This window comes from Pteronotus mesoamericanus, unplaced genomic scaffold (genome assembly GCF_021234165.1).
Source record: "Pteronotus mesoamericanus isolate MK-2021 breed Mesoamerican mustached bat unplaced genomic scaffold, CSHL_Meso_final scaffold_85, whole genome shotgun sequence".
NCBI classification, from domain to species: Eukaryota; Metazoa; Chordata; class Mammalia; order Chiroptera; family Mormoopidae; genus Pteronotus; species Pteronotus mesoamericanus.
In genome coordinates, this window is record NW_026555329.1 from 6,859,998 (window position 1) to 6,876,854 (window position 16,857).

The following is a 16,857-nucleotide window of genomic DNA, read 5'->3' on the forward strand; positions in this document are numbered from 1 at the left end:
TTGATATTCTCATTAATTTCAAAATGAACTCAAAGTAAAATTGTAACATTCTGTGGTATACAAGGAAAATGGGTAAGAATGTTGAAACCTTGGAAAAAATAGAAATGAACAAAAAAATGTGTGATCATTTTCCACAGTGGAGAAAGTATTATTATGAATTTAGAACCTTAGATAATAGTTTTTTTTAAAACTTATATGTCCATTTTAAGTCTGAAAAATAAAACATTTGATATTTGTCAAAAGCTATACATGCAACCAAAGAAGGAGCAATATGTTTTATTGGTCCATATTCTCATTTTGGTGTTTGATAAATTGAAAGTTACTATATATTCTGTGATTAATCACATAAAAAGGAAAAATCAAAGGGCACATATGTAACTAAAGCTCATGACATACAAATTAAGATGAGTAAAGTATAATTAATTAGGGTCCCACTAATTTGGAAGTTGTGAAGATCTGCACACAGGGAGGGTTAAGCAAATTCTCAGTGTTTGAGGCAAATAACATAGTACGTAGTTCAGTCTGCACTGCCCAAGCAGATATTCCATGGGAGCTTGTTTAGTGCAAGAAGGGTGGAAAGGTCCAAGGGTCATGCAAACCCAATTTTGATGAGTCACATGCTTGGTGTCCTTCTTCGTGAGTATTCATGCTCTTTATAATGTGCCAACTGTGATACAGTCACTGTTTAACAGACCATAAGTGAATATTAAAATCATTTTCATATTCAGAGGATGTTTAGCAGTGTAATAAAGATCTTTGAAACTATATGTGAGAATAGGTTAAAGACCTGGGGCTGGATGGCCAAGACAAGACTCGGCATTTACATGAAGTAGCTTACTAAAGGCTGTCAGGAGAAATAGGTTTTGGATCTCTACCAAGATGAAAGCCAAGAAGAGTAGGATAGAAGACCACAGAAGGAGGAGGAGAAGAAGTGAGAAAGTAATGCACTGCCCTCAACTGAAGAGACAGGGTGGGTGGAGATAGATGGGCACTTGATAGGTTGACAGGGATATTGTACAAGGGAGTCTTACTTTGGGTGCCTGATTAGATAAAATGACATCCCTTTCAATTGTTAGCTATTATGGTACTATAATGTTTCCCTAAATCTCCAATACAAGATTATTTTCATGAATATGATTAATCCTGAGAAGCTTAAATATATCAAAGCATTTTCCAAGAAATTAAATTGTTCATTTTAATCAGCATAAAAATGGTTCTTGTCTCTAAAACCTTGTTTTAGTGACTATCAATTTAAATAATGTGTACCATTTTGTATTCAGTAACTATTATATTTCTTCTTTATTTTGAAAAATAAAATACCCAGAATTGTTCAAGAAAATTTAATTATTTAATAATCAGAGAACAGGGAATCATATGTTAGCAAATTCCCCCATGATAAGGTAACAGTAATAATGGCTGACATTACTGAGTACTTACTGTCTAGATACTATTCTAAGTGTTTTGCATGTAATACTGTTTTGTGTAATTCAAAAGTGAATTTGGGTAAGTGAATTTTGAATTACACAAATCTTCTGGCTATAAATGAATACTATTATTCTCACTTTACAGATGAAGAAATTGAAGTCCAGGAATGTTGATATACTTGCTCATGTCACACATTTGTTAGTGATAGAATATGGATTCTAATCCAGCCCATTTGACTCCAGAGCCCATGATCTAAATCAGGCACCCTATTGCTACAACAGATCTGTACCCCATCTTTAACTTGCCTGTGTGCATTTCAACACATACATGTACACCACTTTATAGATTCCTAAAAAAAGTTAACATAGTGTAAAAAAGGATCTCTGATTATTTCTCTTAAAATGTTATGATAACAGTCTTTATTTTACCTTTCCAGCACGCTTAAGTTCTTGTTTATCCTTGTTGGCAAATCCAGTCATTGATGAGGTTTCAATCATTCCTGTGAGAGCAAGTACTGGAGCAATACTCAGAATCAAGAGTGTCATCTCCCATCCATATATGAAGGAAATGATAACTGACAGTCCCATGTTAGTTGCATTTTGTGTTAAGACACCAATCCTTGAACCTATTGCCTATAATCAGACATATTTTGGGAAAAAAAGGCAATTAATTTAAAATTTACAAGAATAGCTATTATAGTTTCTTGCAAAACAAGGTAGTCTCTCTCCTTTTTTTTAGAATTTATAGTTAGATTTTAACTTTGAATTTATAGAGATTAAATAATATCCATATTTTTAAGATGTCCTGTACTATGGAGTCATTATGCTTTATTTGTCTACTCATGTTTGATATTGTTGTCTTTTGATATGTTCCTATCATTCTTTAAATATCTTTACTTTCTAACACAAATAGGTTTTCTCGGCGCTACTCCTAGAATCTGTCTTTTCTCCAAGGAGTCTTGGTTCCTTTTAGTGGAGGATGCCATTTAAAATTCAATACATGGTGCCAGGTGTGCTCATTATTAGTGAAATGTCAGTGGACAGAACTGGGGAATGTGTATGTGTGTGCAGATGCATGCACATGTTGAAATGTACAATTATTTCTCTAGTTATGTTTCTTGAAATGCATGAGTTCACATGAATACCTACATTTCCAATCCAACACCACAAGGTTATTTTCAGCTTTCTGCCTTCCCAGATTTGTCATCTTCTCTTCAACAGTGAGAAACCTGGCTCTCACTTTCTTTAATGGATTTATGTGATCAATCTCTCTGTATGTAACCAGTCTGCCATCATGGCCCCTGCCTCTCCCCTGCATGGATGTCTTGCTCACTCTGCTCCGGCTTGGCTTTTCCACACAAGCATGCTGACACACATGGATCCCCACTCACTGTACGTGGCCCCCAAACCCAGCCCTGCTCCTTCCCCCTGCACTGAGGGAAGGCTGGCTTCTTAGCCACTATGCCATCATAGCTGAATTGAATAATTGAGGATATTCATTAAAATATACACTTTAGTTACATCTTGCATTCCCTTTCTGCTCTATAACTTGATTTCACTAAGCAAAGTCTAAACAAACATTATCAAAGTAGAAAAGAAGTTGGAAACATCATGGTATAAAGTAACCAAAGAAATTTTAAAAATTAAATAAGTAGAAATGCCTTTATCACTATTTTACAAAAACTACATGTCTATGAATCAATTCTCAGTAGGACATGTAAAACATAATAAAGAAAATGTTAAATTCTTTTAGTGCTGGGGTGAAAACTGAGACCCTTATTTACCTAGAAATGCAACTATAATCAACCAAGATATTGATTCACATTTTAAAACATACATTTTACTCTGATCATGAAAGTATGACCATTGGAAAAAGTTTGATAATGCTAAAATTTACATCCTTACACACATAAATAGATATACATATTCAAGTTAGGATTATTATGTGTATGTAGCTTTTTCTATCCTGCTTTTATCCCTTTATGTTACACTACAAGCTTTTTCCTGGGACATTATAAATAGTCTTCAAAAATATTTAGATTGTTTCCTACTTTTCACTATTAATAAAAAGATGTAATGAGCATCTTTGTGTGAAATCTTTGTGCTTATATTTTATTTCCTAATGTTTAATTCCTAGTTTGGAGTTATATGTTAAACAATACATGCTCTTACATTATTGGTAGATGTTGTCAAATTGCTTCTCTACAAGTTGATATCAGCTTTCACTAAAGTACTCCCAAATTAGTATTGTCATTAAAATAACAATAAAAAGCCCTTGCTCCCCACCAAGGCTCTGTCTCATTCCTAAAAAACTGTTGTGGCTTCAGTATCAAGACTGCATTTGGCATTGATCCACTATTTCCCAATTTCTCCCTAAGTTATCAAAGAAAACTCCAAAAAAGTAAAAACAATAATAGCACACACCAAACCAACCACTAAATACTGAAGACTAAGATAGACAGATAACCTATTTTAAGTGCCTTAACTAAGATAGACAGATAACCTATTTTAGGTGCACATGAACTCTAAGACTTATGAGGCTGAAGCAGGAATATCATTTGGTACTTAATGATGACTTACACTATGTCTCTTGAGAGTTTAAGGATGAGGAAATAAATGTTTTTATGTTTAAAATTACGTAGTGTATTAGAGAAAGAGGGAGAGATCCGTGTCTAAACAAGCTGCACTAGATAAACATTTGAAAGCCACTGAAAATTAGTCTAAGGATTATACATATCAATCTCATTTCTCAAAACATTTAAGTGTAAACTTGTCAAATTTTTGATGAGACAGTCTTCTATTTGAGCATTTCTTGGCACTTAATTTTCTACGAAGTGACCTGCACTTGCATATCGTTGCTACCCAATACACTTTGGTTATCCACTTGTGTACTAAACTGATGCTTGAAAATAAGATTATATACCTTTTTATATAGTATTTTAGTTTAAGCTACCAGAAACTTATTGAAATATTCAGTCATTCCAACCAAGAACAGGCCACGAACCTTGCCTTTTGGTGATGGTGGTAGAATAAGAAAAGTCTGAATATATTTTCCCCCTTCCATGAAGAATTAACAGAAAATAACAGACATTCAGCCTTGAAAAATACAATAAAGGACTGAGCAAAAAAGTAAAAAAAAGAGAAAGAACTCATGGACACAGACAATAGTGTGGTTTTGTTGGTGGGAGGTGGTGGGTGGGTAGAGGTGAAAGAGGGAATGGGGTGATAAATGGTAATGGTAAAAACAATGAAAATGTAAAAAAATTCAAACATTTTTTAAAAAGAAAAATACTGTAAGAACTAATGGAAAATGGTCTCAAAAAACTTGAGGAATTGTGTGTACCTCTGGAATGAATTTAGAACTGGAATCAGAGTAAATTAATGAAACTTCCTTAGATACTTCAGGAACATGCACAAAAATATAGTTATTTTGTTGGTAATTGAGAGCAGAAAATCATGATTAAATAATTATTTAAATAACAATTATTTATGGAGTATCTACCAAGTCTAAGGTACTATGCTAAATGCAGGGAATACAACTTTTATAAGAAAATTACATCATACATAGAGGAATGGCTTACATAAGAAAATAAAGGAAAGGAAACAGTATGCAATTATAGAAATAAAATTCCATATGGTAGGATTTCTGCTTCTGACCAGCATGGAGTAATGGAATGGTTTTATGCTTCCATTTAAAACAAACAAAAAGTATGCAAAAAACATGAACCAATGGTTTTCAAGGTACGGACGTTCAGGCAACCCAGGGCAGAGACAGAACAAACCAGGTGAGCCCTATCTTCGCCCCAGCTTACCCCGTGAAAGAGCATCCAGGCAGTGGAGTAGGAAGGGTGAGCTAAGACAGAGCCCAATAGATGCCCTAACTTGAGTGGGGGAACCTGAGATTGGGAGAGCTCAAGGAAGCTAGAATTTGCTGCACGGAATACGAGAGAGGTATATGAAAAGAGAAATCTAGATATCTGCAGAGGGCTCTCCTTCATTATTCAGCTGAGCCATCTATGTGTGAGGGCTGGGAATAGTGCCTGATCACACCAGCTAGATTGGAAAGCGTCATGATTCGCAGTGTTGGACAGAGTATGTGGAAGGGTCTTGCCTCAGCAGTAGCCTCTAGTCCTGCCTAATAAACCTTAAAATCAAGACCCAAAAGGAACAAATTGTTTTCAGGTAACTTACCTGCATCCCAGAACAAAACCAGATTTGTAGAAATACAAAAATACCTAGCACTCAAAAATATTAAAATCACAATGTGTGGCATCCAGTCAAAAACGGCCAGGTATGCAAAATAGCAGTAAAATAAGACCCATAATGAGCATAAGAATCAATCAGTTGAAACTGACCCAGAACTGACACAAATGTTAGATGTAGCATAAAATGAAATTAGAAGTTATTATTGTATAACATATATTCAAAAAGTTAGATAATGAAGATATCAAAAAGACCCACATCAAATTCTACAAATGAAAATTTCAGTGTTCATAAATAAAGTTTCATTAGAACACAACTATTCCCTTTTGTTTACCTATAGTCTGACTGTTTTAGGACCATAATGGTGGAGTTGAGTAGTTGCTAGAGACACCTTTGGTGCCATTCTCCTCACGCTGTACTGCTGCTCAGGGTGCTACAAATCTGTGATTTGATCATAATTTCACAGCATGTTGAGTGCTCCATGTATTTCTGTACTGACAATTTATCTTAATTTTAAAAATTACCAGTGCATATTCAACATCTAAAAACAAGAAAGGAAAATGCTTTGAATGTCCTGCTTTTAAGGAACAGTGGAATGTACATTACTTTGTGTCCTAACTAGATGCCACAGTGTCGTGTTTATTATGCAGTGACACCATAGGTTACTAAAAATATACAAAATGCATCAACATTACCAGATTAAGCACTCATCACAATATTCCTAACTCACAGGAAAGCAATATTCAGGAAAATTAGAAAATTTAAAATGAAGTATCTCATCTTAGCATAATTTTCTCATAAAACTAAAAAGTAAAACTGTGGGTAAAATTAAGTTCCTGAGTGGCTCATTTATTAGCTAAGCAAGTAAAGTCTTTTATAGATAGTGAGTTAATTAAATCATACTTGATTTCAGCAGTGGAAGAAATGTACCTAGAAAGCATAAACTTACATTAGATGATTAGCCTTTTGGTGAGAATGGTTGCTCAAAAAGTTGAGAACCTTGACAGCAATAACAATAGTCAATTAAAAATCAAGATAGGCTGTTTTTTAAAAAATATTTTTATGTATTTGTCTTTAGAGAGAGGGGAAGGGAAGGAGAAAGAGAGAAACATTAATGTTTGGTTGCATCTTGCATGACCCCTACTGGGGACCTGGCCCACCACCTAGGCATGGGCCCTGACTGGAAATCAAACTAACAACCCTTTGGTTTGCAGGCCTGTGCTCAGTCCACTGAGCTACACCAGCCAGGGTGAAGGTAGACTATTTTGATTAGCTTTATCTGGCTCTTGATGGGTTGACATATGTTACTGATACTTCTCAACTGTATGTAGGTTTTTTGAGGAGAAAATGCTGAGTTTGAAGTAACTGACAAATTAGCTGTTATGAATAGTCTGTGTGGAACAACTACAGGCAAAGATATTTTCAAAGAAGCTGAGAAAAAACTAAGTCAGTACAACCTGAGGTAGAATCTGCTAAGATATATTATTACTGGTGATAGTGAAATTATTCGAGTAATGGAATGGTTTTATGCTCCCATCTAAAACAAACAAAAAGTACGCAAAAAACATGAACCAGTTGTTTTAAGGTACGGACCCTAAGGCAACCCAGGGCAGAGATGGAACAAGCCAGGTGAGCCCTATCTTTGCCCCAGCTTACCCCCTGAAAGAGCATCCAGGCTCTTTCAGAGCAGAACAAAGCAAAACAAAGGTTTATTTGGACAAATATATGAATTTTGTAAAAATGTAATATAAAGTGTTTAATATTGTTATTGATTGAATTTATTCATCAGCAAGTATTTTGTGGAAAATAATTGAATTTATCACACACTATTGGACCAATATGGTAAACAGTGAGGCTCATTTGCTCTTATAAACTTAAGTATCTTTATTTCTATTTTTGTCCAATATGGCAGCTGACTGTCTTGACTTGCCTTGCCACACAACAGCTCAAGGGGTTGCAGTGATAAAGTTTAATTGCAATATTTTGAGTTCAGAGCTGAGATTGAAATTTTACTTTACTAGAAGACCACATTTAACTATTATGGCTTGGGATATTAGCTTCCGCTACAGGCTTGATAATGTCTCTAAATAAATTCAACCTAAAATTATAATGCAAAACAGAAATTATATGCTAAACTTATACTATGGTTAAGTCACTTTGATGATTACTAACATTGTTTAAATCACAATTAATGCCAAGCTGTTTTATACATTTCCCTTGTCAAAAAGTTAGATCAAGAAATAAGGTCACTATTGTCCAGGTAATGATAACTTTGTTATATCTAATCAATTCACTGGGCTTTTTGAGTTAATAAATGAGTTTTTAATGATTTCTTTGGGCTATATAATTATAGTTCTGATGAGAGGAATTCTTAGAACATTTGGTTCTAATGAGTATTACAATCTAGTATACATTGTAGTATTGATAACATTTTCTTGTGGACAAAAGTGAGGTAAGACTTTTGGTTGATGAAAAGGGTTGCTAAAAGATACAGCAATTATGTCTTTATAATTTTGTGGAATCTAGTCTTCCAAAGAATCTAAAATGGTCTTATAACTCTATAAAACTGTATATTACACAGAAAGCAGCCTGTTGACAGGTATGCTGGCAGTACGCCATTACCTCAGGCTGAAATAATAGTAGCTATATCCATTGTATTTATTCAACTATTTCAGGCATCATGTTGTCCTATGACTTCATTTCACTAACATATTTTTCTCATGGCTCTCAAAGTTTCAGAGTTTCTAAAAAATGGCCAGGAGCATGTACTTTTGATTGGTAGGAAAGGTTTCAAAATAATGTTTATTATTATTAAGGAGCTGTTTTATCAACATTCACCCTAATACATTTGCTAAAACAAAGTGTAACTGAAATCGCATCATGAAGAAATGGAGATGAAATGTCTTAAGTTGCTGTGATAGGAAGTATGGCCCTGAATTACTATTTCATGATTCATCCCTAATGTAGTATGTCTTTGTGAGAAAAGAAATAGTGGACATATAGGATGATAATTCTTCTTTCAATAAAATGAGTATCCATTCAAGCAAGGGTTTATGTGAATTACAGGCTAATGGACACAGTCTCACTCTTGAAATCCTTCTTCGGTTGTTTTGCTTTTTAAATTCGACAACTTTAAAATCTGACATCAGTATTCTAACCATTTTTTCTTTAGCTACTACTTCTTATTCAATGAAAATGATGTGACCTGTCCAGAAGTTATTATGAGACCAACATTTACTAACTCCAACAAGAAAACTTCAAATGATTTGAATAACACTTAGTACAAAATCATTTCCAGGTATACACATGAATCTAACTTGTTAGACATTATGGGAAATAAGATCTTATTCTGGGGGAAGAAAAAAAACACTAAACTCATTAAAACTTCTAAATTTTGTGTGTTCATTTTGTTACCTTTTCCTATCTATTTAATTCTGAGCTCATTCACTAGCTCATTCTTGGTGTCTTCTTCAGCCTACTAGTTCTATTATATCTGCTAATCTTCTTTATTTTTAGTTAAAAATATCCAGAACTGCAAGGCTCCCTTATCGAGACTCCTTTGTCAGTCCTGGGACTTACCTGGTCTCCTTAAAGATATGGGTCATCTCAGTATAGCTCACATATACACACAAACATACCATATACATACACCATTTAAAAATAAAAGCAATATACATACTCCTTGAATTTGGGCTATATCTATGGCTAATATTGTTGTCAAGGCTCCTGTGCTATTTTCCTTTTCATCAAACCAGGAAATATCCTAGAGAAAAAAGGGAATTAACATGATTATTAAAAAGATTCTCTGAGTTGTTATTTTGCTATAGTAAGTCACAAGGCATTTACCTGTCTCCTCATTCACAGGTACTTAATTTTTATAAATTTCTTGGATCAAATGACTTTTGTTTCTTATTTCACAAAGATCTCTACTTAGATATAAATTGAAAACAAGTCCAACAGCTTGAACTCATTGCCATGATACAATATTGTTATAATAATTAATGTAAAAATGATCAGTTTGAACCACCAAAAAATTTGTAATTTTATTTCACAAGTAATTTGTGGAGAGCAGTAAGGTGAGCCCTGACTAGCATGGCTCAGTGTTTTGGACATGGTTCTGCAAAGGAAAAGGTCATAGTTTGATTCCCATTCAGGGGACATGCCTGTGTTGCAGGCCAGGTCCCCGGTTGAGGGTGTGCAGGAGGCAACTGATTGATGTTTCTCTCCTTCTCTTTCTCCCTCCCTTCCCTTCTCTCTAAAAATAAATAAATAAAATCTTTAAAAAAAATAAGGTGATGCACAACAGAACTTAGAAATATTTTCAAACCTTCTTACCTAAACCGATTAATAATAAAAAGTCTATCTCCTTTTCTTTAGGACTCACATAGGCAAGATTTTCTCCGATAATTCATATTACCCCCTATATTTTAGAAGTATGGCCATTGTGAAAAGCTGAGGAGGTGGGAAGGCTGCTATAAAACCCCTGCAGCCAAGAAGCATGTACTCTGAAGAAGGAGACAGGTCAAAAATACAAGCAATAAAAGCATCATGCTATAACCAATTTTATTTTCAACAGCAAATAGAGACAGTACTTTGCACTTCTCAACCCAAGGAATTCTGATTTCCTTTTATTAGCTATTGAATGTTTCTTCCCACTCACTCAAACCATTTATATCTCTTGTGGATTAAAGCAACATGGAGGCTGTCTCTGAAAAATGACTTATTTTTAGTGAGTGAAAAAACTGTGCATGCAACAAGCCAGCCAGGAACCTGGTGCCTGGGTACAGATTTCTGCCAACTAAAGAAACAAAAGCATAACACAGAGAGGGCTGTGCATTAATCATAAAGTCATGTGAGAAGAAAGCTCCTGTGGAGAAACATGGCAGGAGACAGAGTGTGTACAACCCTGGCATGACAGTGCTAATCTCTAAACCCCTGAATTGCAAAAGTGTCCCAAAGACTCTACGGTTTTTGATACCCAAAGGGCATCCTATAGAGATCTTGATGTACACAACACAGTAACTTTGAAAACACAACCACAGTCAAGAGCCTAAATATTGTGCACTCACATCAGAAGCAATAATATAGTAGTCTCGAACTAGAAGACACTGTCTGCTTTCTTTTTATTGTATACCCCCAAATGAAGTATACCATACATTTTCCAATTATTTCTATATTACTGAATATTGCTTTCTTGATTCCATAGTCACACACAAGGCATAGGATACATATGTGACTAGTCTTCGTCATTATTTGATGTTCAATCAGCAAGATGTCCACAATTGCTTTTCAAGTCAGCAACTGAATACTCTAGAGATTGTTTTCCAGCATAGGGAATATATGTCCAAACACTTAGCAGAGTTTCTAGACCACAGCTGGTGTTGAGTAAAATTCTTGCTGCTTCTATTCTTGATAAAATAATTATAAGTAAGACTATAAGGTTTTTTGATACTAGTTAATCCATTCTTTTTTATGCCTGTAATTTTACTAGAAATAAATAACACTATGATAAGTAGTTGGTATGTACTTTTCCATTTAATCATCAAAACTCTGTGAGGTAGATACTATGATTATCCATATTTTATAAATGGGAAAACTGAGGTACTGAGAGATTAAATAAGTTGCCTAAGGCCACACAGCTGGCAAATGCTGAGACCAGGGTGTGAACTTAGGCAATCGGATGCCAGAGTTTTTAATAAACTATGCCTCCCCTCTAACTGAAGCACTGTAGCTGAGTTCTATTACCTGTTTCGCCTGTTTCAGTACTTGTTACCTCGAATCTTTTTGGAAGTAACTTTTTGGAATCCCATAGTGATCATCATTTAATGCCATCATCTTATGCTTTAGAGACCCTCCCACTGAAGCCTTGGCCAATCTAATTTTGAGAGTGACAGGAAAAAATAAACTTCAAATCTGTCAAAAACCCAAATGACCTATAGGCCACTATTTATCATTAAGAAGTATAAGTTTAGCTCTGGCTGGTGTGGCTCAGTGGATTGAGCGCTGGCCTGCAAATTGAAGGGTTGCTGTTCAATTCCCTGTCTAAGGCATGTGCCTGTGTTATGGGCCAGGTCCCTGGTCAGAGGCACATGAGAGGCAACCACACTGATGTTCTTCTCCCTCTCTTTCTCCTTCCCTTCCCCTCTCTGAAAATAAATAACTAAAATTTAAAAAAATAAAGTAAAAAAATGAAATATAAGTTTAGTTTTGAAACACAATGAACAATGAATTATTTACAACCACTGAAGTCAGCAAAAATTAGAACATTCTTTTCAACTAGAAGAAGCTCAAGTAATCAAATAAAATACAGATTTTATACCTAGAAAAGGACCGCACCTGTTTCCATAAATACCTCTACCTCAAATGAAGTTTCAAAATGGTTATAAAAAGCACTGCAAGTCTAAGCATGCTTTCCAAGCCTAAAAGTCTTAGGACAAAAACTAGATCATAAAAGTTAGGCAAAACCGAACATTAGGAGCTTCCTTTACCATAGATAAAAGTAAAACTGGTAATATATTTATAAGGAAAGGACCAAATATACTATTATTTTCTTTTCCTCCAATTAAAAGAAAACAAGAAGAAAAAGAATACTGAAGGATGAGAAGGGAAAACAGAAAATACGCGGAAAGGGCTGAGTTGAATTTATGAGGGTATTTTAAAAGGTAGCTAGCAGAGAGGTTCTGTGTGTGTCTTTGCATGTGCATGTTTTTTGAAAGACAAGGGTTTATGGCTTATAGACTGGTGCATTCTCGTGGGCAGAAGCTACTTTATCCAAGAATGCTACTGTCCTGATGTTCACATGGCTAATGCTGGGCAGAGCATTAATGTCCATCATTAACAATCAGGATATTGGATTAATAATATGTACTGGCTAAACTGGCTCGTGGCCTTGAGAATTTTCCGCCAAAAGCATGCTGTGAAACTCTAGAGAGGAATTTCAAAGTAAAAATTAAAATGTATACTCTTTTTTTAATCCTTAACCAAGGACACATTTTCATTGCTTTTGCGGGGGGAGGGGAGAACGGGGGAGAGAGTGAGAGGGAGAGAAATGTGAAAGACAGACATATGAGAGAGAAACTTGGATCAGTTTCCTGTGGTGTGGGGATTCAACCACAACCTGGGTATGTGCCCTGACCAGGAATCCAACCTGCGATGCTTCGGTCTATGGGGTGATGCTCCAACCAAATGAGCCACATCAGCCAGGGCAAAATGTATACTCTTTTGTTTAAAACATTCAGATAATCAGGGAACATTTTCAAAAATTCCCAGAAATTGAAAATACTTGAATATGAAAATACATAAATCATAAAGAAAAAAATGAGCAGGACTTGTCAACGAGTGTGAAATATAGTATTAGTTAATTAAAAATCCACATTTCATCAGACATTTGCAGTAAAGACATAACATGAAGTGTTTATACAAAAAACAACACTAAAGTACCAAATTTAACTTGAGCAAGATGTGCAGGCATTAAAACGTTTTATGATCCCTTAGGTAGATTTTTCTTTTTCTGGATTAAGGAGTGTCTCCAGTTGTCTCTGACTTGATCTTTTTGAGCAGAGGGTGTCAGGCACCACCTGCTTCGGAGCATCGGGTTGCTATGGGAAACCTCCCATTTGTTTCACTGCATTTTGTATCTCGTAGCTCTCTACGCACACAAAGGCAGAGGAGTTTTGTTACACGGCAGTCCTCCAAATGCTACTGCTAAAAGTCACAAGGTATAAAAACTGGTTTTGATGATTTGGCTGGAGTGACAGGAACTCTATTTCTGAAAAGAAATGACCCTGGCAGGAAGCTATTTGTTCCTGCACAGTGAGCTCTGGTGACAGAGAGCGTGGTGATAGGGCTCCAAGTGATTACTGGCTTTCAGGGTAACCCAATCCACCTCAGGCTCCTCCTGAAAGAATTTTTGAGGTGCTAATCTGAGACATTCCTGCCATTTGCCCCCAAGACTCACTTCTCAAGATTATTACTTAATCCACCTAGTTTCAGTTATTTCACAAGCGTGATTGATCATCTGTGTGCAGCAGGCTGACCTGCCAGCTAGACTGATGTTATCTGAATTCAGGGTTCTTCCATCAGGGGAGAGAGGTTGGATGCTTTAAGAAGTATGAAGTGAAAAAAACTTAAGGGGGATAACTGATAATGGGAAAAAATGCAAAACAAAACAAAACAAAATTTAAAAAATCTTAAATTGTGCAGATGGATGAGAACAAGGGAAATTAACTCTTCCTTTCAAAATGTTCTTCAAGATATTGCAGCTCTTAACCCTCCTTTTCAGTTTTAATTTGATTTTACATTCTGACCCTAGAACACCACATTATACATTAAAGATAGATTTGTCAAGAAAAATGCAAGGAATGAGAAGTAGACTCTAAACCCTGTTTTCTATAAGTTGTAATTTAGAATGTAATTTTGGACTTGCTCTCTTAGAGAAATATACTATGAGAATTTTGACATCAGGTGCTGCTTGGAACACAAAAAAACATGTTTTTAAATGAGAAAAAAGAGATTATATCAAGAAATTGACTTGAAGAAAAACTCAAAACTAGACTATTTAAAAGAACATTTTAAATAAAATAAGAAAAAAAGTCAATTAAACACTGACCTGATATAACATGCTTTTAAATGCCAAGCGCCTTAATTTCATGGTTAAAATTTCCCCTGCTCTGCCATAAAATAATCCCTGGAAAACAAAAAGAAAATCTGTATTTATTCTTAAGTCTTTTTTATATTTCTTTGTAATAGTTACTATATTTACTTATTTATATTTTATTAAGTTATTATATTGTTATTATTTTTAACTCAAATAGAGAAGACAACATAAAAAGTAATCATGTTCAAACTTAATTCATTGAAACCTTACCTGAATAAAATAACTGATAAAGCAAATAACACCCAAAATGACAAATACCATGGAATACATTTCTGCATCATGCTTTAATGTTGTTTTATCATCATTTTCAAACATCTGAAAAGAAATACATTTTTAAAATCAGGTGATTGGAGGAAAATGTGAAAGAGAAAAAAATGAAAATGTCTATTCATTAGGATTTAAAATGAATTTCAACATAATAAGATTATATACACATTTCTGGAGGGAAGGTGCACCACTGTTCTATCCTTGGTTTATCAAATATAGTAAAAACATAACGTGCTGTTAATTCTCTCACTTAAGGTATGTAAATATTAAATCAGACAAATGAGTTCTGTTATTATTTTCATAGTAACCAACAGTATGACTTATTTCCTATAATTTTGAATAACTCAGGTTTCTTAGTACTACTCTATTTAGAGTACTACCTGCAATATGAGAACTTTGTAGATGTCCCTATATTCCTAAAATTAGCAATTATACATGTCTAGGACTCTCTGTTGACAAAGCATAGCTGTGCAAACCTGGGAGACTATAAACTTCACATAGCTCTAGTAAAATCCTTGAATCCATCAACTTTCCTGGGTCCCTTGGCATAATCCAAAACTCTATTTCCTCTCCCTGATCTGGCTGTTAATAAAAAATGGCCATTGTCCCAACTAGTTGAAAGAAGAACAGTTGTATTTGTCTGTTTTATTGCTTCAGGGCTTTGGAATGCTGATACAGCACTGGAGTCAAAATTAGAAAACAAAGCAATTTCTTTGCTGATTGCCCAGCCAAACACTTTACAATAGAGGCAGACTTCTTCCCTGAGAACATTTCGTTAACCTTTCCATCATGGGTCCCTTAGTGGAGGTGACCCCACCGCAAATTCCAGTTTTCCGCTTGCCAGGTCAGAGCTCAACAAGCCTGCTCTCTCAGGCAACATTTTGTTTAAAATTGTTAAAAATATTAGCAAAATAGTTTTACTTACAGTTATGATTTTTGCAAAGATGACAGAAAATATCGGATGAACAGTTCCATTGAGAACAGAAGCCAATGTCCCCAGAACGACAGAAGGCCATTCAGACTTGTTTAATTTAAAAATTTTTAATAGTGAAACTTCAGGAAGACTTGTCTAAAATAAAATACCTTGGTTAAAACCCCAGTTTGAAAACATGATGGAACCTGGTGTTAGCCCATCTTTAACAGATCAATAATATAAAATAGCAAATATAATAGGTGGTGGAGTACAAAGAATTTTTCTTAGAAATATTTCTATATATTTGATGACCTCACTGGGAATCAAACCAGTGACCCTTGCTTGGCAGGCTGGCACTCCATCCACTGAGCCACACCGGCCAGGGTGAAAAAGTACAAATTAACCCACATGTTCTGACAGCTAAGACTCAGAAGAAATGACAGGCATGTTTTTCTCTATTCCTGTTAAACTGGTTGGAATATTACACTCTAGGTTAGGACAAATTCTAGGTAGGAACTAAGCAGAGACAAAAGGTAAAGTTTTATTAGCGTTTTAAGCTTGAACATTTTCCAGTTTCACAACAATTTCCAGAAACATTTTCTAATATCTTTGTTAAAAGCTTATTTGCAGTCTCCTATTTACAAGAAAATTGCTTCAACTTCTGAGCATATTATTTACACTTGCCAAGTGCCTGTTTCCTCATCTTTCCAAGGAGAATGATATCAATTCCTATCATAGAATTGTTTTGGGGATTAAACTTAACTCAATGTTAGCAAACAATAGGTACCAAATAAATGTTAGCTGTTGTTGATGTTATTATTACAGAGGAAGGATTACATTATGCAAAATCCCAGGTCTAAGACTGAGAAAGCACAATGCAAGTAGCCGTTCTGGTATCTGCCAGCCCTTCTAATGGGATGTGTAGAGGATGACATTGAGATACACTTTCAAAATCTTGTGAATAGCTTTGTGGTAATTATTTTGAATAGGAAAGTGGACAGCAAACTACTATGCATTTCATATGCTAAAACATCCTCATGGTATTCACTCTTGAAATAATGACATTAATGAACCTAATAACCTGAGAGTTCTACAGGAAAGACTATAAACAGTTTATAATTCTTGCTTTAATTTTAGTTTGGCAATATAATGTACACTCTATTGTTCGAACAATAGAACTTTCAAATTCTAAAGCTTTGAAAGTCTTTTTTCAGGATGGCTAAACCACAATTATATTAGGTTACTTAATTTGACTATTTATTCTTTCCTTTTGAAGTTTTCTGAAGATCATCCTTATAAAGAGCCTCATTTTTCACTTAGCTGACTATTCAAAAAATACAGAAATTTAAAAAGTTCCATACTAACTCTTTGTTGAGTACTGAGCATGAATTTTT

The 16,857-nt window shown here is 34.8% G+C and overlaps 1 protein-coding gene across 1 annotated transcript in view; it reads right to left on the bottom strand.

Moving 5' to 3' along the window:
- The window catches only part of ABCB5 (ATP binding cassette subfamily B member 5), a 90,652-nt gene that overhangs the window by 16,080 nt on the left and 57,715 nt on the right, over positions 1 to 16,857 (bottom strand). The window contains exons 16-20 of the mRNA XM_054564528.1: positions 15,476 to 15,619; positions 14,494 to 14,598; positions 14,236 to 14,313; positions 9,307 to 9,390; positions 1,854 to 2,057 (exon numbers count right to left, since the gene is read on the bottom strand). Coding sequence (XP_054420503.1) covers positions 1,854 to 2,057; positions 9,307 to 9,390; positions 14,236 to 14,313; positions 14,494 to 14,598; positions 15,476 to 15,619 — 615 coding nt within the window. The remainder of the gene's footprint in view (positions 1 to 1,853; positions 2,058 to 9,306; positions 9,391 to 14,235; positions 14,314 to 14,493; positions 14,599 to 15,475; positions 15,620 to 16,857) is intronic.